This window comes from Martes martes, assembly GCF_963455335.1.
Source record: "Martes martes genome assembly, chromosome: 6".
Lineage (NCBI taxonomy): Eukaryota > Metazoa > Chordata > Mammalia > Carnivora > Mustelidae > Martes > Martes martes.
Genome location: NC_137893.1, coordinates 7,227,970 through 7,252,910, shown reverse-complemented (window position 1 = coordinate 7,252,910; position 24,941 = coordinate 7,227,970). Strand labels below are relative to the sequence as shown.

Here is a 24,941-nt window from a genome sequence, read left to right as displayed (position 1 = left end):
TTGTCCCTGTTAGTAAGACAATTCTGGCCAACAAGAGCGTATTGGAGGGCGCCTGGGTGGCTCAATGGGTTGGGTCTCTGCCTTCAGCTTGGGTTGTGATCTCAGGGTCCTGGGATCGAGTCCCAAGTTGGGCTCTCTGCTCGGTGGGGAGCCTGCTTCCTCCTCTCTCTGTCTGCCTGCCTCTCTGCCTGCTTGTGATCTCTGCTTGTCAAATAAATTAAAAATAAAAAAGTTATTTAAAAAAAAAGAGTGAGCTTTGCACAGTGGCAGTATCGTAGCCAATGAGGTTTATCCGAGGCGCGATTATTGCTAATTGAAAAAAAAAAGAGTGTATTAGACACAGAATAGCCTGGAGGCAAATGGGAGGTCCCTGCAGTGTCTGTCTGAGCAGCTGTCTTGGGGGAGGAAGTCATTGGCTCTGACGGACTAGCCTGGATTTTGTGTGTGCGTGTGTGTGTGGGGTGGGTGGTGTCCTCTGCAGCTGTGTGGTTGGAATGGACTGGAACGCACCTGCTGGGTGTGCGTGTATGTGTATGTTGTCGCATCCTCTGCAGCTGTGCGGTTGGAATGGACTGGAACGCACCTGCTGGTATCTGACTGGAGGATGCTCGGCCTCGCCGTGCTGAGTGCTCACGTGTGTTGCTCCGTTCCTGTTGTTATTTGCGGGCCTTTGACTCGCTGCTGGTGACCAGAACTACTGAGTCTGTGATTCTCCCTCCAGACAGTGCTTCCAAACAAGGACCCATAGAAGCGATCCAGAAGTCAGTCCGATTGTTTGAAGAAAAGAGGTATCGAGAGATGAGGAGAAAGAATATCATCGGTCAAGTTTGTGATACCCCTAAATCTTATGATAACGTCATGCACGTAGGCTTGAGGAAGGTGACCTTCAAGTGGCAAAGAGGAAACAAAATTGGTAAGGAGATTGAGGAACCTCGATTGAAAATGGCAGTAGTTACACGTCTTTAGGCTAAACCGTAGAATTGATCCTTTTCTCTTGTGACATGGCATGTCTTTTGCAGAGGTTCTGTTCTTTAGTTTGTGTAAATAATGTGTCTGTAAAATGTGTTCTAAGAGCAGTACAAGAGGAGATTTTGTAAAGATTTTTTTAAATGGTTCATTAAATTGAATCATTTTGCTTGATAACTCCAGAAGTTGCCAGTGGAGAACTATGTAAATTTTACCCGTTAGCTCCCATTGACGTTCTTGCGGCCTTACTCCTGCCAGCGCATTTTGAAGAGAGACCGGGTACAAATAGAGACGGTCTTTCCTAAAACACTGCCCGTTCATGATTTCCAGGCCAAGTGCCTCTTGTGAAATAACGCCGGAGGATTGTGTGACAGAAGGAGCCTGACCATGTTTCAGACCCTCCCGGCTTTTCATTGCGTCTCTCCGGGGAGTGTTTAGGTCTGAAGAGGCCAACACAGTTGTAACAAGAGGACTCTGTGAGCCCCTGGAAACCCTCAAGGGTCTGTAGAGCTGTCAGGGCAGAAAATACTGAAAAAAATCAAGTGCTTTATAAATTTTATCAATTCTTGTTACCCGTCTTAGCCATATATCCTCTGAATGTCCCCAAAGATGTGTTAGTCGGATCCGTTCCCACACATCCCTGGCCGTGCAGCGATGAGGTGTGGTTAGCGGTGGCTGCGCTTCCTCCTGACCCCCAGCCCTGACCTCCCTGAGGGCCGGAAGTGCGCAGAAGTGTGCACCTTCACGCCCCTTCCAGGGTTTGCCAAAGTCACTTGTACTCTAGATTTTTACAGGTAAGGCACAGCCCAGAGATTGCCTTCAGTCATCGGGGAACACTCAGAAACATTTTGGGTCTTGCAGTAGTAGATAATTGCAGGTCATGTAAACATAGATCCAGACCTGGGAAAGATTATTGTACATCCGAGTGACTTAAAATGGCCTCGCTTTGGTGACTGAGAACAGCGTGTATGTTCTGTTCGCAGGGGAGGGGCAGTACGGGAAGGTCTACACCTGCATCAGTGTCGACACCGGCGAGCTGATGGCTATGAAGGAGGTGAGTGGCCTGGCCTTGTGGGGGCCTTTTGGTGTGGCAGTGATTTGGGGAAGATGTTTGTCTTCTAGGCTCTTGGCACCTAGAGCCAGCTTGGTGTCTCCGTGTTGAGTCGTGAGGCAGATGCCCTGCGACGCCAGAGTATCTGGGCATCTGACTCCAGGAGGGAGCCAGTGAGGATGCTCAGACCAGGGGCACAGGTAATTCTGCCACCACACAGCTGTGCCAAGTGCCGCACAGAGCGAGGTGAGCAGAGTTAGCCAAAGGCCGAGAAGACCCTTGTAACAGCGTCTTAGCAGGGAGCTGGGGAGAAGATACCATTTGTGATCAGCTTCAGAAATGAGTAGCGTCTCTTGGGGCGCCTGGGTGGCTCAGTGGGTTAAAGCCTCTGCTTTCAGCTCAGGTCATGATCCCAGGGTCCTGGAGTTGAGCCCCACATCGGGCTCTCTGCTCAACAGGGAGCCTACTCCCTCCTCTGTCTCCCTGCCTGCCTCTTTTGCCTACATGTAATCTCTGTCTGTCAAATAAATAAACAAAATCTTAAAAAAAAAAAAAAATGAGTAGCGTCGCGACAGCTGGAGGGAGGATGGGGGCGAGCAGGGGAACCTGAGGAGGCCTGTCAGGGAGACAAATACTATTGAGGAGACCCTCTGGGCCTCAGGGCAGAGGAGCTCGTGGGGCAAGAGGCCTGAGCCACCATGGCCCTCTCTCTCTGAGCTCCTGTGGTGTTTCTTGTCTTCCCTGCGTGGAGAGACACTCACCCACTCTGCCCCTACCACCTGGCTCCTGCTGGGCTGTCAACTTCTTCTAATTCTTCTTCTTCTTCTTCTTCTTCTTCTTTTTAAGGTTTTATTTAGGGCCCTTGGGTGGCTCAGTGGGTGAAGCATCTGTGTTCAACTCAGGACATGATCCCAGGGTCCGGAGATCGAGTCCTGCTTAGCGGGGAGCCTGCATCTCCTTTTCCCTCTGCCCCTCCCCACCACCCCTGCTTGTGTGTGTGTTCTCTCTCTCAAATAAACACATCTTTTTTTTTTTTTTTTAATTTATTTATTTGTTAGAGAGAGCGAGCGAGCACAGGCAGACAGAGTGGTAGGCAGAGGGAGAAGCAGGCTCCCTGCCGAGCAAGGAGCCGATGTGGGACTCGATCCCAGGATGCTGGGATCATGACCTGAGCCGAAGGCAGACACTTAACTGGCTGAGCCACCCAGGCGCCCCAGTCATAAACTTCTTTTCTTTTCTAATTTAAATTCAATTAATTAACATATAATGCATTATTAGTTTCAGAGGTAGAGGTCAGTGACTCATCAGTCTTACATAACACCCAGTGCTCATCACATCACATGCTCTCCTTCATGCCCATCACCAAGTCACCCCATCCACCCACTCTCCTCCCCTCTAGCAACGCTCAGTTTGTTTCCTGTGATTAAGAGCCTCTTATGGGCTGTCTCCCTCGCTCATTTCACCTTGTTTTATTGTTTCCTCTCTTCCCCTATGCTTCTGTTTTGTTTCTTAAATTCCACATATGGGTGAGATCATATAATTGTCTTTCTCTGACTGACTTAATTCACTTAGCATAATACCTTCTGTTTCCATCCACATTGTTGCAAATGGCAAGATTTCATTTTCTGATGGCTGTGTAATATTCCATTGCGTGTGTGTGTGCACGCACGTGCGTGTGTATACATCACATCTTTATCCATTCATCTAGTCGAAGGACATCTGGGCTCCTCCCATAGCTTGGCTATTATGGACATCGCCGCTATAAACATTGGGGTATAGGTGCCCCTTTGTAAACTTCTTAAGGGCACAATCATATCACAGCTTTTTATCTTCCAGAACCTATATGCTTGTGCTCACTTATTGAATGCTTAATGTTTTTGTGAATTCAGTTTGCAGTTACGAAAATGATCCCGTTAGCTGTTCTCTCACCAAATATTCTAAAGCAGGCGTGTTTCATTCATGTAGAAGGACAAGGCAAAGAAAGACTTGAAGTCAGGTTACAGGCGCACTGACCGTAGTCCTGGGGGTCCGGATGATGGAGCTGTCTGGACACCCCCGTGGTTAGAGGTGCCTTGTTTCTGGTTGGTGACGGGACTGACGCTGATCAGCAGTTTTCTCTTTACAGATTCGATTTCAACCGAACGACCATAAAACTATCAAGGAAACTGCAGACGAATTGAAAATCTTTGAGGGCATCAAACACCCCAACCTGGTTCGGTATTTTGGTGTGGAGCTTCATAGAGTAAGCCAACTTTGATGACACGGTTTTGTGTGAGCAATCAGTAAGGGCACAGTCGGAGTCCTGTTCTACATCGCAGGTCTTCTCATTTCAGAGCACAGTAACTTTGCCTAATTATCAGGAAATCTCCATGAGTTACATCATTTCTGCCTTCTCTCTGAAACTAGAGGAGTTCTTCCTAAAATGTAAGTTGTAGACTGTAGTCGTTAACCCGACATTATAAAGCACTGAAACCCATCCTGCCGATGAGAAGGTTCTCCTAAAATGCCCCTTACGCAGCGTGTTACTTTTTCCCCCCCATTTTTCACTGATCATGCTGATTTTTCTTTTACGTGTACTAAGGAACTGTTGTGAAATGAGGAAGTTAAAACTTCAATTCGTTTCCCCCCTTGTGTTTAGAAATAAATCCTTGGAGGGGAAAGAGGATAACTTGGAGCATCTCGGTGGAGTCTGAACTTCCAGGGGAAGTTGAATAGTGGTGATTTTAATGTTTTCACAAATAAATTTGTACCTGAAAAGGATGTGTTTCAGTACTTAATAATACATTGGTAGGGACAGCCCTGTTGGTCCCTGTCTGAGATTATATAGCAGACTTAATTTTAGAGGATTATAGACAATTTATCACCTATGACTTGGAGAAGACACTCTTATCCCAACCAGCTGTATAATTCCAGACAGGAGGCAGGCAGACACCTCTGTGTAGGCGTGAGGAATGACCGTTACGACACAAGTTCAGTGTTGAGGATGATGAGTGTAGCGTACCAGGAGAAAGATTCCTTTGGGGCGTGACCGGTGACGTTGTCCAAACTCTTCCCTTTGGTGTACGTGTGAACACAGACTGCGTCTTCTTCCTCCCACAGGAAGAAATGTACATCTTCATGGAGTACTGTGACGAGGGGACATTAGAAGAGGTGTCCAGGCTGGGGCTTCAGGAGCATGTCATCAGGCTGTATTCAAAGCAGATCACCGTCGCCATCAATGTCCTCCATGAGCACGGCATAGTTCACCGTGACATCAAAGGTAATCCTCCCCTCACCTGGCTGCCGCGGAGCCTGGATTGCTTGCCTCCCCACAGAGTAGATGCTGCCAGGACACTCGATCCCACTCCCACATGCCATTTCTCTACAAAGAAGTACTGTTACTGTGAATGTGCTTCCATAAAGAACCCAGTGTGGACAGGCCGTGTAGGACACATGTCCCCATCCATGAGCAAATGACCCTGTCTTTCTGCATAACAGTGTTTTCAGTGAGGTCTGTTTCTCAAGAAGGAGATTTGCTCTTCCTATAGGCTGATTTAGCCAACCATGCATTTACTAGGCCGTCCGATCGGAGCATCCTTGTCTCCGGGTTAAGACTCTGATGCATTCCCATGTGAAGTCTGAAGTGCTCTTCTCTTCTGGCATGAGAGGAGTAGTCACGCTCGTCTCACAGCTGTCCCTCTGGCATTTGTCCCGACCTTTGTATTTTGGGAAACGGGGGATAATCAGAGGGACAAATTATTTGTTTCTGATGCGCCCTAGACGGTAGGGTTCAACTCTGTCACGCAGTCCGAGGCCGGCCTAGACACATTCACTCTAGAATTGGCTGGCTTCCAGCCAGGCACTAGACCCAGGGCAGGGCTGGATCACAGCGGAGCCGGCTTTGGTCTGAGTGTAAGGCTCGGCTGTCCTCCCTCCAGTGGACCCCCCTGAGTCCCCCACACCCACCAGCCTCGTTGCCTCCCCGCCTGCCCGGCTACCGCATTGCTCTGCTGCCTGGGATCATTCTGAGCATTTGTTTGATTGGCTCTTTATCAGGCCCCGGCATGGCCTGTTTCCAGGTGTTCTGCCACAGACACCCGTACTCAGTCTCTGAGCCCTATCACGAAATGGCACCTTCCTGTGTCATCGGCCATGGCCATAAAGGGAATTCGTCAGGGTCCTCGAATCGAGTCCATTCACTTGTGTCCTTGTGGTATTTTTTACGATTCAGTATGGCAAGTGTGCATGTGTGGACTACCTCCAGAGCCATGACGTTCGCACCGCCCAGCCGACGGTGGGGACCGTCTCCTCTGGGAGCACTCAGGCGTTGAGCACTATCCATCAGATGTCAGCTCACTGTGGGGCTGTCTGTCTAACTCGAGTGGCTCTAATGCTTTCTGAGAATGGTGCCTTCGGATACATGGTGCCAGAGATGTGTGGTTCCGTCAGGGTGACAATATCTTACAGCCTGGAGCTGCCTGGAGCCGTGAGCAGTGACCCGAGATGCCAGCTAGAGTCTGGGGGATGCATGCGCAGTGCTTTGAGACATAAGGGGGCTCCGGGGCATCTCTGCTCTCGCGGCGCGAAGTCAGCCCAGGGCGGCCGCAGCCAGGCCCGCAGAGGATGGCTGTGTGTGCCCTGCTCTCACTGCACGTTGCTTCCCGTCCTAGGAGCCGCTTGCGTGTTCGCGACACTGGCCTTCAGACGCGGCCGCCGCAGCGGTTGTAGCTTCCGTGTACTTCCTGCAGAAGGGTCCCCTGCGCTTTCCGCGTTAGAGTCTGTTCAGAGCTAGCCGTACTGATGCGAAAATGTCTTTGCCTTGTATTCACGTTCGTGAACAAGGCTTACAGGCTTTCTGTGGCTGTGCTTTGTAAGTCAGCTCTTATAAATCTTTACGTTACTTAGTTTGCGACTCCTGTTCCTGGGAACCGGGGCTGCCGTGTATTAGAAACGCCCTCCGCGTGTCCCCGAGCCCGACGAGCGCCCGTTTGTTTGTTAGGTGCCAACATCTTCCTCACCTCCTCCGGACTCATCAAGCTGGGCGACTTCGGGTGCTCAGTCAAGCTCAAGAACAACGCGCAGACCATGCCGGGCGAAGTGAACAGCACGCTGGGGACAGCAGGTGCGGACTGGCTTGATGTGTCTTTGCCGAGGTGACTCACTGCAGCGCGCCTGCCGCCTGGCTTTCCCGGCAGCTCTGTGGCCAGCGCGGCCCCGGGAGGAGGGAGGGCTTCTGAGCGAGGGCACTTAGCCCTCCCGCCGCCAGCACGTGTGACGTGCACACTCGCCTCTCCCGCTAAAGTGCGAGGAGGGAGGAAAGGCCTCTGTTTCTCCCCAGAAGACCTATTTCTGTTGTTCACATGGGGTTTATTAAAACAGTTCTAGTCAAAACATAAGAGTATGTTAAATACAACAGTATGGGTTGGTTTTTTTGAGAACATAACCCTTTCGTTGTCCAACACTTGTGACAATTCATGTTTCTCTGGAGGAGGCAGGAAGTTCAGAGCATTGTTGGCACTTTTAAAGGAAAAGGAGTGGGTGGGCACGCCCAGAAGTCAGTGAGCGTCTCAGCACATGGGACCACGCTGCCCGTGCAGCCGAGCCCGCGCCTGGCAGGCCCCCGCCACTCTGCTTTATTGTGCCTTTGAAAAGGGACAAGTCCACGTGGCGATGATTTGTTTCGATTGTTCAGTGTCATAGAATTTTACATCTTCTTTTGCACATTAAATTTCTTATTTTATTGTGAATACAGTTTATCTGAAGATTTGCCATTCAAAGAATTGTCCTTTAGATAATAATTCAGTCCCTGAAATGTCCATTCAGAAAATTGATTTGAAAAATGTCTGTTAGTTTCAATGTTTCCTTTTATGTAACCCAGAGAAGGTCCTCTCTGTTCCCTGCAACAAAGCAATTGTTTCATTTATGTGGAGTGTCACACAATATGAATTTCTTGCTTGGCCCTATGACTGTGGGGTGCCGTGTTTATAACCCATTCCTATCACTGTGTCTGTGACTTTTAAAGCATACATGGCTCCTGAGGTCATCACTCGAGCAAAAGGAGAAGGCCATGGGCGTGCCGCAGACATCTGGAGTCTGGGGTGTGTCGTCATAGAGATGGTGACCGGCAAGGTAAGCAGAGCTTCCTTGGAGGAGAAACCACGGAGGGCACTTCACGTGAACAGAGCTGTAACCGTGGTTTTGTTAGCTATTATAAGCATACCATGGACACACTTTCTGCTAATTAGAGAACGAGACTAAATATGAAAGATGTGACCTGTCAATAGATAGAGTAACGTGAAGACAAGTGACAAACTAGGAACCAAATATTTGTGAGATTTATGACTTAGAGAACTTTTAGGCGAGTGAGTAAAAAAAGTTGGAAGCTCAAGTGAAAACACGGAGAAGCGAGGAGCTACAGAAAGAAATGGGAGACTAGAAACTTCTGTCCCCAAAAACACTAGCATGTGAGTGCGATGTCACTCAAGGTTGCCAGACTTGGGGGCAGCCGAGCTGTCCTCCTGCGAGTGCACGGATGAGCGGAGTGCTGATCCGGACGGTGGGGCTTCTGCGGCGATGAGGTGAGCCGTCCAGCCAGAGGATGATGTGGGGGAGCTGTAAACGCACACCACCGGCGACAGTGGCTCCTCTGAAGCCCCACACACGTGAAGTGTGACTCCAAGCATGTGACGTTCTGGGCAGGGCAGAGGAGGACCGGCTGCTGCCAGCGGCCCTGGGAGAGGGAGGAAAGGATGGCTGGACAGAGCTCAAGGACGCTCAGGGCAGCGAGACTGTTCTGTGTGCTTGCGTATCTGAAAATAGAAAAATGTGTCTTCCGATGAAAGTACTGCTAAGGAACAACTGTATACAGATATCTAAAGAGGCCTGTGTGTGTGTGTGTGTATGTGTGTGTGTAGTGTGTGTAGTGGCATCATTTATAAAGCAGAAAATGTCAGAAACCTCTCAAGTGTTATTAGTAGGAAAATGTATTCTACCTTGAGGCTGCTGAACAAAGTAGCATTTTATTCTTAGGTTTTATGAAATATAAAGTAACCAGAGCTTTGCAGTATTAGGATTTGATGTTCGTTATTCAACAAGGTGGCATAGTGATGTCCCTAGGAAAGAACTGTGGAGTTTCATATGTTTTGTTGACGGTTTTATATCATTTTACATATTACATATTTTACTTGCTTGACGGTGGCTTCTAGATAATTCTGGACTAATAGAACATCCAGATGGGGTCGGCAGACTGTGCTGAGCAGCTGGCATTGTAAATAAGGTTTTACTGGCGCTCACTCACACTCATTCCTTCATGTATCTTCTGTGGCTGCGGTCAGGCTGCAGTGGGAGAACTGAGGCACTGTGGCAGAGATCGGGCGGCCCGCAAGCCTAAAATACTTACGAACTGGCCCTATAAGTAAAAGCTTGCTGGCCTCTGGGTATTAACACTGCGATGCTTGAAAAGATTGGGCAGTTTCATTTTTTTATGGCCGTGTAATAGTAAATCTGCTTTCCCCTCCCCCCCCTTTTTAGAGGCCTTGGCATGAATATGAACACAATTTTCAGATTATGTATAAAGTGGGAATGGGGCACAAGCCACCGATCCCTGAAAGATTAAGCCCGGAAGGAAAGGACTTCCTCTCTCACTGCCTTGAGAGTGAGCCCAGGATGAGGTGGACGGCCAGCCAGCTCCTCGACCATTCCTTCGTCAAGGTTGGGCAGATCCCTGTACCTTTTTCATGTTCGAATGTTTGAGTTCTGTTTGTATCTGGCACCAAAGGAAATTTGGAAACTTAGATATAAAATATCTGCATGTATATCTGAAATGGAAAAGAGCTAAATGTATTATGCCAGGGAATTTTGTGTATCTTTTTTTCCCAGAAAATGTTCATTGAGGTTCTCTGCTTGATCCGTCCTGGTGTGTTTATGGTACACGTGGGACTGTGACGTGGAATTTGAAATGGGACTGGGTGAAAGCCATAGTTTCTGCTCCTCAAAGCATAGGGCTTAGTAGTGACGAAGCGTTGTGCTCCAAGCTGGGCCGAGGGTGTATACGCCATGCTGTCGGGCCACTGAGAAGAGCGATCTCATCCGGCCAGGCAGTCTCAGCTGTCGTGGCTTGTTCTGGAATGAGGTGTCTGAGCTGTTCGGGAGGGCGTGGGGAGGCCAGGCAGGGAGGTGTGGGTACGGCAGGCTAACGAGGGTAAGACGGTTGAACTGTGTAGAGATGGGTCACAGGTTGTGGAAGATGGTCAAAGGCTGCGGAAGTGACCAGGAGCCCCGTGAAGGAGTTGTAGTGCCACGATAAGCGTGACACGATTAACTGGGGTTTTAGAGGCAGAGTCGTCAGAAAGGCACTGATATGGCTAGTGGGCTGGGCAGGGGAGGTCAGGGGCGAGTTATCGGTGGTATCTGGGGGCTCCAGTGGCCACAGACTGAAGAGCTGATGGGATGAGAAAGGCGAGTGAGGGGAGGGGTCTAGGACGACTCCCAGGCCCCCGCTTGGGTCCCCATAGAGAGCCCGGCGGCCCAGCAGGGTGCAGAGGCAGCTGGCTGAGGGCCGGGTCAGGGAGGCGGGGGCGTCCTCTTCGGTAGATAACGGTTGAGGCATGTTTGGAACGTCTGCTTCGGGCGGGATTCCAGACCCACGTGTAGGTGACGTGGGCTCACGCCTGGGATTGAGCGGGGCTCGGATGCGGATTCAGGAGACGGATCATTGCCGGGAGAGCACTTCCAGGAGAAGCGGCTGAGAATGGAACCCTGGGGCGAGCAACGCTGGAAGGGCGCTGCCGGGGAGCCCCTGCCGGAGGGCGGGGAGGTGCAGGAGAGCGGGGGGGGGGGGGGGTTGTGGAGTTCAGTTAAGGGACAAGTAACTGGATTTGCTACGTAGATATTAGGGACTGGTGGTTAAAAACACACTCATTTCTTTGTCGAGACAGTTTGTGTCGGTCGGTAGTGTACAGGTGCATTCTGCAGAGTGCTCTCAGGGTCCGGTTGGCAGACGTCCCAGGGTGCGCTAGTGGAGCCTCCCGTCCCGGCCGGCTCCGAGCCGGGGTCCTCGTGGCGGTGGTGGCTTGCCTGTGAGCCACGTGCCTGCCACGGATTGGCTTCAGCTCTCTCCTGCCTCTCTCGCAGGTCTGCACAGATGAAGAATGAAGCTAATCGGTCTGCGGCCTGGTAGTGTGTGTGCTCGGAGAATTCTCGTAATCACTACTGTATGTAATATTTACATAAAGACTGTGCTGAGAAGCAGTATAAGCCTTTTTAACCTTCCAAGACTGAAGACTGCACAGGTGACAAGCGTCACTTCTCCTGCTGCTCCTGTTTGTTTGACGTGGCCCGGGCCCCTTCCGAGTGACGGTGTCTGCGAGGTAAAGACGCTGCATGTTAAGTGCCATGACTACTGTACACGGACCATCGCCCCTGTCACCTGCTTCTCGTGGGACCGAGAATCGTGACATCAGTGTAGGATTTTGACCTTCCTGGGTTCAAAAGCAGCTGTAGTATTATCAGGTGTCCCGGGCCTTGTTGTTAAACTCTTGTTTGTCGAGTGCACTGACTGTGAAACCTTACCTTTTTTTTGTTGTTGGCAAGCCACAGGTTTGTTATGCAAAGGCTGATTAATGAAATTTAAGAAAAAGGTTCTTTTTTCAATAAATGGTTTATTTTAGGAAAGCTCAGTTATGTTGTCTTTTACTGGTTATCAGCTTCAGAGCCAACACGTTATCTGAGACCAAGGTCTGTCCCTTTTCTTCGTGTGTTCTTGTATAGTGGGGGGTGCGACCGGACGTGCTAGAGGTGAGCCCTGGGTTCCCTGGTTGGGAGCCCTGCAGGATCTGGGGTCTCCTCACTGAGAAGCCGAAGGGCGAAAGGAAATGCCACCGCGGATGCCAGAGGCCCCTTTAGATTCTCTTACGATCCCCAGGCAGTGGAGGTCCAAGGCGAGTGAAGGCCTTGTTACCGTGCACTGAAGGCTCTGGACCTTTAAACCAAGATGTGTCAGTGCACGGTCAGTGTCAAGTGCTGCTGAATGACGTCTTGACAAGAAAGCATCTTTTTCAGAACGTCAACATTTCAGCAGTTTTCCAGAATAGCCCGAAGTACATGTCATTGATGGTTTCTTCATCTTCTTTTCACGATTACATTTTTAAAAGATTGACCTTACGGCTTCCCAACCTCTTCTGAGAAGCTTCCAGCCTCACTCCTGACCCCTAGCAGCTGCCTCAAGGCAAGGAATCTCTCGGGCACGACGCGCTCACCTTCCCTCCAGGACACTAGATCCTCTCCGAGAGGTGAAGAATTGTGTAGACACTGAGAATTTGGTTAAGGTCTCTGTCCTTTCAAGCAGCTTTTCGAGGTGTGATGCGCACGGTCTTGGATGCGTGCAGTTTGGTGATCGTCAGCGTAGCTGTGCAGCCGTGCTTCCCGGTCTGCCTGAGAGCATCCCGCCAGAGGGAAGCCCCGTTTCCTTCTGCAGTCAGTCCCCACCCCTGCCCCTGGCCTCAGGCAACCCCTGAGCCACCTCTGTCTCTCTAGATTCGGCTGTTGTGCACATTTCATCTAAGTAGAATTTTACCGTATGTGGTCTCTGCTGTCCGGCATCTTTCACTCCGTGCGGTGTTTCTGAGGTCTGTCCGCGTAGGAGCACGCGTCCGGACTTGATTCCTTTGTGTTGCCGACTGCGCCAGCGTGCAGAGATGCTACATATTTTATTTCTTCATTTCCTAGTTCTGTTTTTTGTTTATGACGAATCGTGCTGCTCTGAGCATTCTTATGCAAGGTCTGCAGACAGACATTTCGTCTCTCTCGGGAGTGGGACTTCTGGGTCACAGGGCAAATCCACGTTCAGTATTTTAAGAACCTGCCAAACGGTTTCCAGTGGCTGCGCAGTCCTGCATTCCCAGCAGCGCCGTGTGAGGGCTCTTTCCCTCGTGTGGTCCCCCCCGGGACGTACTTCTGCCTTTTTGATGATGGCCACCCTATGGGCAATGGTAGTTCTCTGTGGTTCTGGTCTGCCTTTCGCTCGTGATGGTGAGCATCGTTTCTTGTGTGTGTTGGCCATTCTTTGTTTGGTGAGATGTCTGTTCCAGTCTGTTGCCCATCTTTTAATTGGGTTATTTGTCTTCTTACTGAATTATGAGAGACTTGTATATGTTTTGGATACAAGTCCTTTACCAGAGATACGAGCTACAGCAGTTTTGTCTCTCAGTCTGTGTTTTGTCCTTTCACTTTCTTAAGGGTGTCTTTCGAAGCACAGAAAGTTTTTATTTTAATTTTGAAGTCTTGCTTATTAACTTTTTCTTTACCGCATATGCTCTTGAGATCATATCTAAGAAGTCATTACCAGACCCAAGGTCATGAAGATTTACACTTGGGTTTCTTTATCAGCTCTTACATTTAGATTCATCATCTATTTTTAGTTAATTTTTGTGTACGAGCTCGGTAGGGTTCACTGTGCACTTCAAGTAACTCATTCCCTAACTTCAGTTGTGAACAAGACAAAGTGTGAGTTGCTGTGCCAACCCCGACTGTCCCCGTCACCGGCGGGCGGCTTATGGAGCCTTTGCCTTTTTGCCTCAGGTACGCTTAGCTAGTGCGTTATTGACGCCGGCCCACTGCGGCGGGGGATGGGGTTCTGCAGTTTTGGGATGTTATTTTGTAGAAACTTTAAAAGTCTGTGCCACCCTGTGCTAGTTCATCTACTATGTCAATATTCTCCACTGCTTTCCTTCCTCCTCATTTGCAGACACAGAGATGGAATGGCACCCTGAAGCTCCATTGGTGACTTTTCCTAATTCCCTGAAATGTTTGGGAATGATCTGGCTAAAGACTACAGACTTTAAGAAAGAGTGTAATTGGTGTCGTTTAATTTACTTTTCAAATTCAAAGGGATTATTACTCAGGAATCCTAACTTTGTACTGTTTCTTTCCTTAAAATTCAGAAATTTCAAAAATACCTAGTTCCTTCAACATGTAAATCAAGACTATGCTTTTGTTTAAAAAAAAAAAAAGTTAAAGGTAAAAATTATATGAGTCTTTCTCAGTGGAATACTTTACTCACATAGGCCTAGGAAATTTTTCTAGATACTGAAAAGATCTAGGGTGCTTAATAAATGCTTTTCAAACAATTCAGAACCTTCCTGTTAAAACAGGACAAGCTCTGCAGGGGCTGTGGACTGCCTGGTTTGGAACTGCTTATCCTTCCCAGAGAAAAGCTTTGCTTTTGTCACGGCTAACTCTGGAACTTGGACATACTGACCGTGTACAGCGTTCTGACCAGCTGCCAATGTTCAATGCCTCATTGCACTTAAGAAAGGGTCTTATTTGTACTTTAGGAAAGGGCATCAAGAGAAGACAGGGGCAGCCCAGTTATTAAAGCACCCGAGTCGGTGCTCGGTTCCCGGTGCCCCGTGCCCAGCCCTGCCCTGTGGCCACGCCACTCAGAGGAGGAGACACATGCTGACCACGGAGGAGAAGTTTCTGATACTCTTTGCTGATGCAGTACCTGTAAGAGACAGTGGCTGCGAGTGGTTTATCATGTCGTGGGTCGAGGGAAATGGGAATAAGTGCTTGGTCCTCCCCCATCCCCTTGAGTCCGAAGCGCCTCTGTGTGAGGACTGTGAGCCTTGACACATCGGAAGGGGTGGCTTTCGTGTACGTTCGTGGGAACTCTGGAGGCAGGGCTGCGGGAGCGTTAGAGATCGGGATACTCGTTCGTGCCTGGGTGACGGGTCAGGCTCGGGGCCACCCGGGCGCCTCTTGGAGGACAGAGGGGCTGGCCCTGAACAGGGGCTTGCCCTTGGGTCTACCATGTTGACCAGGGAAGTGAGTTGAGCCTCATTCATCCTGGCCAAAAAAAAAAAAAAAAAGTTTTAAAAACGTTTTCTGATGAAATATCTGAAGACAGTTTTAGGCAATCACCTGACTCTGGCGCAGCCCGCTGCGCATCTGCACAGCCACCGGGTCTTTCTGTGGCTGCGAACGAGTCCGCACACGAGGGAGCTTCCGCAGCCGGCGTGCCCGAGGGACTCCCTGGCAAAGGCCGCGCACGGCCGTGAGTCTTGACCCCGGGGGAAAGGGCTGCTCCGTGGGCCATTGTGTCAACGCGGAGTCACTTGTCTGAAGAGCCACTGACCTGTCTCCCCATTTCACAAAGGCAGCAGCTACCGGCCGTCTCGCACAGGCGGAGAGGAAGGACGGCCTCGTGTCCCGGCGCGGAGCCCACGGGGGAGCGCCGGCTCTCGCCGCCAAACCTGGGCGTCCTTCCCCCTCCGTGTCTCATTCCAGCTGGAGACCGTCGAACCGTGTCGTTCAGGGGAAGAGCGTTTATTAGAACGAGGGGCAGGACTGTGAACCCGCTGGCGCTGCGCTGTGGGATGTGGGCAGCGCCTGTCAGCGTCACAACGGACACCTCGAGTCATTCTCCACGAGCAGAGCGTGAGCCTTGGTTCGACCAAGGCCGAGACACGCTTGCTGAAGGGGGAAGCACGGCCGCCTAACGGGACGGCCTGCGGGCCCGCGGGCCCGCGGCCCCTTGAACCGAGACTCACCCCGCCCAGCCCGCCGCAGACACGGGCCGCAGACACGGCCCCGGCCCCCACGGTCTTTCCAACACAAGCTACGCTCACGCGGCACCAATACTCGGCCCACACTGGCTCGGGAAACCGACGGGCCCCGGGCTGTTTGTTCTTCACGCTTGAGCCCAGCAGATACATGGACGGTCTGCCCAGTGCTCTGGGGCAGGCTGGATGCAGCCTTGTTGAGCAGAGAACAGGTGCCCTGCAGAATTTTCACGTTGGTCGGTGTTTACGAGTAAGTTCTAAAGCCTCTGTCAAGCCCAGTCTGTCCTGCACGGGGGCTAGTCGGACCACGGTTTGGCTCCGCCAGGAGGGAACCCAGAAGCCGACAGGGTCCCTTCTGGTGATGGGCACGCCATCCCTTCCTTCGTCACCCTTCCCGGCTGATTATGGTTGGATCTTACATCTGAATCACTGCTGTTCAGGCCCACTGACAGGTCTGTTAGAAAAAGATGGATGTGCTTAATTTTTAAACGCCAGCAGCTACTTGTACAGAGTTTCGCATGCATTTATTTAGAGAACAGAGCGGTCGAGAGATAACTGTAGTCCTACTGTGTGATCATAGGAGAAAGGTAGTGTTCTCTCGGGAAAAAACTCGGCAACATGCGAGACCAACTGACAGAGTGCGTTAGTTCGTCCTCCGCAGTCTCTCCTGCTCGCTCAGCAGTCACCGAATCGGTCTGCTTCCCCAGGGGCCAGCTGCATTTAGGATGCCCGGTGTTTTTAGTAAAGAAGGTCACGCTGGGGGCTTAGTTTCCTGGAAGTGCCTCAGACTCCCTGTATCAAAGCTGCAGGGAAGTCTGGAGAGTGGCCATCGCTGTCCAGAGTGCAGGAAAACTACTTTTCCCTGCTACGTTGGAGCTCAGAGCGGGCTCTGAGCAGGGCTGCCCCAAGCTACCAGGAGATGACAGTGTGAGGACACGAAGCTCTCCGTCCATGACGCACCGCTAGGGACTAGCACTCACTAAAGGTGGCTTAACCTCCGTGGGGTTTTAACTCTGTGAGGCCTGCGCCCACGTTCAGGGGTCCAGGGCTGGGTCTTTCTGGGGCACCATGCTCATCTCTGCCATTAGAGCAGCAGGGCAGAAGGAAAGCCAGCTCCCCGTGACTCCTAACAAAAGGCTTCTTCGTGGGAAGGCCAAGTAGCTGAGAAGATGACCGGATCTGTCCCCAGACTACCACATTCTCCTGCTACCCGAGGCCCGGGTGAAAAGGAGTGCAGAGGAGTTCTTTCCCAGGGCAGTATTTTGCCTGTGTTCCTCGGCCCTGGCCCCATAGCGCTGGTCAGCGGCCTGCCTCTGCTCGCATGTTCTGTTCTAGGGCAAAGGCAGTATATGTTACTAGCACTCAATCACTACATTCATGGGGCGAGGACAGAAGAAGGACATGTTTTTGGACACCTCGGGGTCGTTTCTGAGCATTTTGCAAAGTAGCAAGGCGGAGGCAGCTTTCTAATGTCTCCTCCCTTCTTGTGTTTAGTGCTTTCGGATTCTTAACGTGTGTTCACATATATGGCCTCATTTTTACCCTTGAAACAACCCAGGAGGCAGGTATGATCACCCTCACTTTACACATGGGGAAACGGACTCGAGGTAGGATGGCTCACCCAAGGTCAAGTGCCAGGAGGGGGGCCCGCACCGCTGTGGGCAGGACTGACCCCTGACCGCCTTACTCAGCTCTGCTGTGGAGCGAGGAGCCCCCGGGTAGAGCGGCCCCCACCTCCGGGTACAGGTGGGCACACGGGGACGTGAATACAGACGCCTGAGCTGCACCCACGGCCTGAAGCAGGGTGAGCAAATGCAGGGGCTCATCAGCCCTGCTCTCGCGGGGGCTTGCAAATGTCAGCTCGGGCTCTGGCCTCACCGGAACTCCCTTCTGAAGGGTGAATCTCAGCCGGAATACATTTCTCTCTTCGTTTCAGCAGCCTGAGAGCGAGGGTGCTTCTCTCCGTTTCTGCAGTTCCTGACAACGAGGGTGCTTCTCTTGGGTGCTCTCCTAACTCCTTGGATTACCTAGTTCCGTTGTGCTTGGTAAACACTTGGTGAGTAAGGGAGTAAACCTTGAAAAACAGGATTCGGAATAGATTATGCCCCTCTGTTGGGTGGAACCGTCTCTCCCTTCTTCTGTAAGCGCAGCGAGCAAGAGCTCTGTTCCAGCCGCGTGCGGCTGTGCATGGGGGAGAGCCTTCTGCTTACCTCGTGCTCCGAAATCCCCACCTCTGTGAGCACCATCAGCGCGTGGCCTGGGAGGACAGAGCGTCCCATGGCTAAATGCTCTTCGCCGGAGATGTCACTGCTGGTCTTGCACGTTGTGCACGTGGCCTCTGAGGACTGGCAGCAGTTCGCAGAGGTCGTGCGTGTGGCCGTGACTCCAGAGAACACCTGGCGCGTCAAGGGGCGGCCCTCCCTCGTGGTGTGAGAGTCTGGGCTTCCGGAAGAAAAGCGGACGCCCAGGGGATCCTCGTACCCCGGGGTTTGCTGCAGTCGACCCTTGGCTCCTGCACGGTGTTTTCAAAACGTGCTCCTGGACTGGTTTCTGCCTGCTGACTGAGGTGAGCTGTGCACGTGAGGTCATTTCTCAAACGGCTGCCAGCGGCCCACGCTCTGTTTTTCCGCTCAGCTTCTTCAGACTTGGCCGCCTCTTCAAGACGCGGGCCAGGGAGACCCCGTTGCAGGCAGATCGGAAGACCCAAGGCTGCCTTACAGGGCCTCTCACTGTGTCCCCCAGATGCGCTCAGCTCGTCCCCCAGCACCTGCCGTCCCCTTTAACCACCACCCCGCCCGGTGCCTGCACCTGTGTCGGCGGCCAGGAGGGCCCCCTCTAGCTGCCCCCTGCGTGCTGAGTCCATCCCGCTACCCCCCGGGCAGTGCTGTTGGGTCACTGCCGTCTGGAACCCCAGAACCACGGCAGAGGGTGGAGTGTGGGCACGGAGCAGTCTGTGGGAACACATAGCACAGGGAGCCAAACACTTTAATGGTTTTTTGGAGGCATAATTTAGTCATCTTACCTAAAGCGCCTTTCACTCTTTTGCAATCCAGTACAGAAAACTCAGCACCGAAGAATGAAGGGGAACTCTCCGTTCCCCGTCCCTGCCCTCCCCCTGTGCCTCAGATCCCCTCTGAATGATGATAGAATAAGGTTCACACTCAGCCGCACACCATTCTCACTTATATGTATCCTCTCCCTTACACTCACTCGCATACACTCACACACACACACACACACACACACACACACACACACGCTCACACGAAAAGAAAATCAAAACCCACTAAAGCATTATGGGGGGACAAAAGATTTAAGAACATCTTCCTCCCCATCTGGCATCGAGACAAAACGCCCTGCCTTCCCAGCAGGGGCTCACCCCGCTTCGTCCCTGGGTCCCACTAAGGATGGCTGGCAGCGTCCACCAGTCCCCAAGGGCCCCTCCGGGCGCTAATGTGTCTGGGGTCAGTCGCTCCGTTTCTGCTTGCTGTCGATGTTGCCATAGGCAGAGCCCTTGTCGATTTCGGTCACACCAATCATCCATCGGACTCCCATAGAAGCTGCAGAAATGAGAAGAAATGGGAAGCACAGGGGTTAGGAGGAGCCCACGGGCGACCCCAGAGTGATCTGCGGGAAGAACGCTGAGATGCCAGCTGTCTGCAGACCCCCAGCAGCAGCCGAGATCTTGCCGGCTAATTTGGGGGCCCCTGCATGATCCCACTGTAGTTCTCCTGGAGCGCGGGTGTCGGACTACGTGACATTAAAACAAACAGAGTGAGGCTGTTCTGCTGGTGGGTTAATCCCTCCACACATCAAGGATGCTAAGCCTCCACCGCACTGAGGCTTACCGAATTCCTCTGCTTGCCACGCTGGCCTCCAAGACAAAGGCTTCTTTTGCGAACGCAGGGCAGGAACTTAGAAAACACCCTGCGGCAAAGCTGGGTAACCGACCAGGAGCATGGAGCGTGCAAGAGCCCGGACGTCTCCTTAGGGCCTGGCTCTGCTCTCGGGATAAAAATCAGAGCAGTGAACGGGGAAAAGCCCCTGCCTTCAGGTGGGATTGGCCCAAACAGAGAGCACGAGAGACCCTCGTGAGTGCCCAGCGGAGCCACCAGGAAGCTGGACAGCAGAGCCACGGCCACACGCTGCAGTCAGAGATGGCACACTTGGTGAGCTCCTTCAGGGCAGGGAGCACGTCCGAGCCCCCTGAGGAGCCCAGCACCGAGCACATATCACACATTTCAGAGCGCGTGAACGGCTGAGATGGAGCCATTCCAGCGGGGCCGGCCGTGAAGTGGGCTGCCTCCCCCGGGGGTCCTACCAAGTTTGCCTCTGGCTGCCGCACCTCAAAGACCAGCGACAGTGCGCAGGGAACCCTGGGACGATGAAGAAATCAGAGGAGTTTGAAACCCCGGGCCGATGAAGCCAGTGTGGGTTAACGGGAAAGTGCTCCCGGGCCGCTTTATTCGATGTCGGTGCGTGTGGCAGCCAACTTCTAGAAGCGCACGCTCTTCCCCAGAGGGGCCGGGACCTGCTCTGAATGGCCAGGGGCCTTTGCCCCTTGCTGCTGGGCCCCAGGAAGGTTTTCCTGGGGAGGAGGAAGGAATGAGGACAGTGAGCAGCACTGTCCGCAGCGCTCCCTTTCGGGTGGCGGGGGGGCTCTGGGTGTGTTTGACCGTGAGGCCTGCAAGCCAGTTTTCCCAGTGAATCTGTAGGCTGTGCCTTCTGTTCCTAGGGGCTGCGACAGCTGAGATGGGTTTACCCCCGGTTCTGCCTCCAGCTGTCCCCCCATCAGATGCTCCTCTCGGCAGCATGGCTGGCGTGGGTCCCCTGCTCTCTACTCACCCACAAAGAAGACGAGGACGAAGCTGGCCAGCGTGAGGGAGGACCCGCTGCTGACCATGTTGATGAGGAACCGGAAGAAAGGGTAGAGCAGGAGGGAGGCCCAGAACAACCAGTTGACGAGTGTCCAGGGCCGCCGGGGGGGCACCATGGGGGTCTCCGGGAAGGTGCCCGTCCTGTAGTACTCCTCCTGGAAGGCATCCTGCGGACAGAGAGGCGACCCTGAGGCGTTCTGCTTGTGCGTGACCCCACGTTCGTGCAGGCCCTTCTGGAGGCACCGGGGCGGGGGGAGGCAACGTGAGCTGAGCAGAACCAGGGGGTCCATCACAGGTGCTGATGTGCCTTCCCAATACCGAAATTGGCGGTCCCCTCCCCACAGTGACACGGCCCTGTCACTAGACCCGGCGTGGCAGCTTGAGCTTCGGTGCCAGGCCAGCCCAGTCCCATCCTGGTCTGCTCCTCGGTGCTCACCTGCCTCCGGCCGGGTGGCTGGCCTCTGAGGCCCAGCTCCGGTCGCCCAGATGCAGTACTGCCTGCCGCCCGCAACGGCCGGTGGAGAACGAACGGAGACACCGAGCCTGCCCTCGGTGAACGCCCACAGAACATGCTAGAACCCGGAGCCTCGGCCAGAGCCATGGGCTTGCCTCCTGCACCAAAGCCACGACAGCGCAGCCTGCCCAGCGGCTCTGTGCAGTACTGCCGAGACCCCTGGCCTGTCTCCTCCGGTGCCCGACCTGAGGCGGAATACAGAAGCCCCCTTGGCGGCGGGTTCCGGGGCCCCCGGGGACGCCTGCGCCTGCGATGACCACGTGCGAGGTTTCATTCCTCGATGAGGTGCCGCAACAGCTGAGCACGGACACAGGGCGCAGCTAACAAAATACCGGGACCGAGGGCGTGTGAACGTGGCCCCCCTCCCGGCAACGGGATGGAGGAGTGAGGGGAGGGGTCTCGGCGCCTCGAGGCTGCCCGTGACCTGACACCTGGACCGCCCGTGGCCACAGCTAACTGAGCCCACGGATGAGGGGACCACTGGTCCCCGAGTGTGTGTGTGTGTGTGTGTGTGTGTGTGTGTATGTGACCGATGAGCCTGCAGGGGTCTCGGGGGAGCACGGGGTGCACCAGGGAGCCCCAAGGCCGGGCCTATGCAGCGAGCGCCGTCCAGCTGCTCTCGGGAGACCCCAGGCGCTGCCTGGCGGCCGTGGGAGAGAGTGACACTGTGGGGCCGGGCGGCGGGCAACGGGGGCAGAGGGACCCGTCCCCCGGCACCGTGTGGACACGAGGGGCAGCGACTGGCAGCCACGGGGAGTCTGCGCGCTTCTAAATAACAGCAACGGACTAAAATATCCTGACAGCATCCTGGGGGCAGACGGCGTGCGTGCGGAGCAAAACCCATCTCTGGGGCACGCGGGGCCCCCGTCGGAGCCTGCTGATGTCCCAGCTGTCCCCAGAATCAGGTTTCCTGGAAAAGGAGCTTCTGTCTATCTGGAACTTACACCCGAGGTGCCGAACTCCCTTTAACAGCCTGAGAGCGATCTCGAAAATACACCATACTTCTCCTTCCCCCAGTCAGCAGGTACCGAGAAAGACGCTTTTTTTCTCCACTGAGGGTCATTATTAAAATGAGTCCCAGAGCGAGGGCCCTAACTCTGTCGAGGCCTCCCGTTTTTACCTCCCTGCCATGAACCTGGGTGGTTTTTCTCATCCCAGGCTGGGGCCACAGGAGCCCGACAACTCGATGACAGGGCCGCTTTGGACTCCCGGATTCTCCACGTGGAAGCCTAATCCCCCGTGGGCTGGGCTCGGAGGCGGGGCCTCTCGCGAGGACGGAGCCCTCATGACTGGGGGTTGTGCCCTTGTCACAGGGACCTCAGGGAGCCCCCTTGCCCCATCCACCACAGCAGCCCTGGTGGGGACCCCCCCTTCAGGCCCCTGATCGCCTGGCCTCTGGAGTGGTGAGAAGGAAATGCCCTTGGTATTGTGCGAAAGCCATCATGAGCGTGGAAAACCCTTCATTCTTGCGCTTGAAGAATTTCCTGCCGGCTGCGGCACCCCGCACAGCAGCGCCCCGCCGTGGCCCCCGTGAGCCCCACACACCCACAGGACAGCTGGGCCACTGCTTCCTTCACCAGCTTTTCCGTGGGTACCGTTAATGGCGAATTCCTCATCCCTTCAGCAGACTTCAGACGGCCCGCCGGCGGGTAAGTACGTAACTTGAATCGGGGATGAAATTCAGACTTGCTTCAAACCACATGATGGGGTAACCATGATGGCTCTGGGAAAAAGTGACCGGGGCGCTGCCGTTGTCCCCAAGGGATCACACGAGGGCATGGATGGTTTCCCACCCCGACAGCCAGCAGCCGTCCCGGGTGCTGACAAGTCATCAACGTTGCGTCTTTTCCAGACGCTATGTCTGTTCTACGTCAAGGTTGGCCCGGTTGTCGGAGCAGATGCCCTTCCTGTTTGAGACCGTCAAAATGGCCGTGGTCGATAGTGGATCTTTTTTATGTCCCTGCCTGAACAGAATGAAACGTTGCTATGTCCCTGTTGGGGCGCCCAGCACCTCTCCTGCATTTTGCTGACACTTGTCCGTGAAAGCAACACTGGAGAATTGGTACCTTGAAGTCCCAAGCTCAATGTCAGCCGAACTGTCTTCCCACACCATGTGTCTGAAAGATGATGCCCAACACAGAAGTCCACGTGATGGGGCGCCGGGATTTCCGGTGCGTAAAGCCCCAGGCCCGTCGAGGCTCCTGAGGGGACAGGGCTGCCCCAGGAACGACAGGATGCTGGAGTTTCTTCCCGTCTGTCCGCAGTTCCTCTTGGAGGCACCGCTGCCCCTTCCCAGGAGCTGCTCAGGGTGGTCCCTCCGGGATAAAGGCCAGCCTCCCAGGTCTGCTCACGACACAGTCCGCGGGAGCGAGACAGGGCCTGGCCTCCAGCACCTGGCTTTAGCTGCAATCTGGGCAAACCACGTCATTCTCTGGGCCTCAGTTTCCCTCTCACGGGCATAAGGGCTCTGCCCCAGATGGTCGTTTCAGGAACCCCTTCCAAACTGAACCCTATCATTTTAGTGCATACATAGTTTAGAGGGAAACCTCTGGAGAGACTTTATCAGGAAGGAGAGGTGCCTCTTCGCCGAACGCCCGAGTGGTTCGGGTCACACGATGGTCACACTCTCCTGCCTGAACCCAGCAGAGAACGGGCCCGCGGAGAAAAACCTGCCTTGCTTTGCTTTGGTGGGTTTGAGGCCCGCGTTTGTCAGATTTGTTCGTGTGCTTCTTTACGCAGGCTTTCCTTTCTGAGGCCTTAATGCATTTTTCTGCTTGCTAATAGTGCGACGTGTCGTATGCCGCCCGGATGATTAAACCAGAGAACAGCACAAGGGAAAATGCCGCCTCGTGCGTGAAACCAGAAGAAAATATATATTGTTTGCGTGTTTCCAGCAGGCCCAGGCTTGCGGCAGCACAGAACCTTCCTAACTGGTAACCTGGTTTAAAAGCAGCCGCCGTGCGTTTCCAAGCCTGCAGGCCGTGGGTCAGAGGCGGCCTCCTAGGAATACGCATTTCTAGGCCCCCTCAGACTTACGGGGTGAACCTGTGAGGCTGAGGGACCTGCATGGTCCCTGCTTGGTGACAGATAGCCCAGTCCCCGTGTACTCTTTAGAAGAGGAGACTGGATGCCTATCCCTGCAACCCGTCCAGAAAAGGCCCCCAGATGGCCAGTAATTCGAATGGGCTCTTACAGGAACCGTCGGAAAATCACCTCCTCGGGAACATGGGAGCCGCTTCCTGCTGCGAGAGTGTCAGGATCTTGATCCCCCAAACCGAGCACATTTGTGAGAAGCCTCTACTTCGTCCGATGGGGGTCATCTGGAAGTCTCCGGGGCCAAGACACGTTCTCAAAGTAAGGCTTAAAATGCTTCTCCGACTGGAGCAGACGCCCACAGAGCTCTAGTGACGATCCTCTCTAGGGGAGTGGGGAGAGGCAGACCCCCCGGTCGTACCGATGGAATTTGGCAACAGGAAATCCGCATCCCACTCAATGTGTGCTCGACTCGAGGCCGGTTTGGCCTCAAAACATAGGACGAATCAGAAATAAGTCTCTGTGGGCAGCAAGACGCGGTCATAAAAACGCCTTCCTCACTAGCTGGACACGGACCTTTTCTCCTTCCTGAGACGAAGCAGTGAGGGTCGTAAGCATGCGACCCCCTCTGCCCTGCCCCTGCCCCTGCCTGTGCGGCTGAGGAGAGGAGCCAGTGGAGGTGGGGCCCTGCTCAGAGGAAGGAAAGAAGGTGGGGTGGGGGCTGACCTCAGCCGAGGCGGAGTCTTGCAAGCCTCCGTCTTGCCTGGGGAGGGGGCGGTTTGAGACCCTTCAGGCAGTCACCTTGTAGGCCCGGCAGCCATCGGGATCATACACGCTTCCTGAAAGAACCCTCCAGCCCTCAAGACCCAGAGGCTACTTTTCCTAAGTAGACCCGGGCTGTTGGGCGGCCTCGCTTCTTTTTCTGTCCGCTACACCCTTCTCCCTTGCCGTGAAGCCCCCTG

General features: G+C 53.6%; 2 protein-coding genes across 7 annotated transcripts in view; one reads left to right on the top strand and one right to left on the bottom strand.

Annotated features, from left to right (window-relative positions):
• MAP3K4 (mitogen-activated protein kinase kinase kinase 4) overlaps positions 1 to 11,674 on the top strand; it is a 113,414-nt gene extending 101,740 nt beyond the window's left edge. For 4 of the 5 annotated variants that reach the window (XM_080805531.1, XM_080805528.1, XM_080805527.1 and 1 more), the window contains 8 exons: positions 722 to 913; positions 1,950 to 2,020; positions 4,143 to 4,259; positions 5,117 to 5,276; positions 6,996 to 7,118; positions 8,019 to 8,125; positions 9,527 to 9,706; positions 11,129 to 11,672. In XM_080805531.1, the coding sequence (XP_080661657.1) occupies positions 722 to 913; positions 1,950 to 2,020; positions 4,143 to 4,259; positions 5,117 to 5,276; positions 6,996 to 7,118; positions 8,019 to 8,125; positions 9,527 to 9,706; positions 11,129 to 11,149 (971 nt within the window). In that variant the 3' untranslated portion in view covers positions 11,150 to 11,672. Of the gene's footprint in view, positions 1 to 721; positions 914 to 1,949; positions 2,021 to 4,142; positions 4,260 to 5,116; positions 5,277 to 6,995; positions 7,119 to 8,018; positions 8,126 to 9,526; positions 9,707 to 11,128 lie in introns of all 5 variants that reach the window. The other variant, XM_080805530.1, reaches the window with a different exon arrangement.
• Positions 11,675 to 18,522: 6,848 nt separating this feature from the next.
• Positions 18,523 to 24,941, bottom strand: part of AGPAT4 (1-acylglycerol-3-phosphate O-acyltransferase 4) — a 117,415-nt gene continuing 110,996 nt past the window's right edge. For both annotated transcript variants that reach the window (XM_080807240.1, XM_080807239.1), the window contains exons 8-9: positions 20,401 to 20,599; positions 18,523 to 19,115 (exon numbers count right to left, since the gene is read on the bottom strand). In XM_080807240.1, the coding sequence (XP_080663366.1) occupies positions 19,021 to 19,115; positions 20,401 to 20,599 (294 nt within the window). In that variant the 3' untranslated portion in view covers positions 18,523 to 19,020. The remainder of the gene's footprint in view (positions 19,116 to 20,400; positions 20,600 to 24,941) is intronic.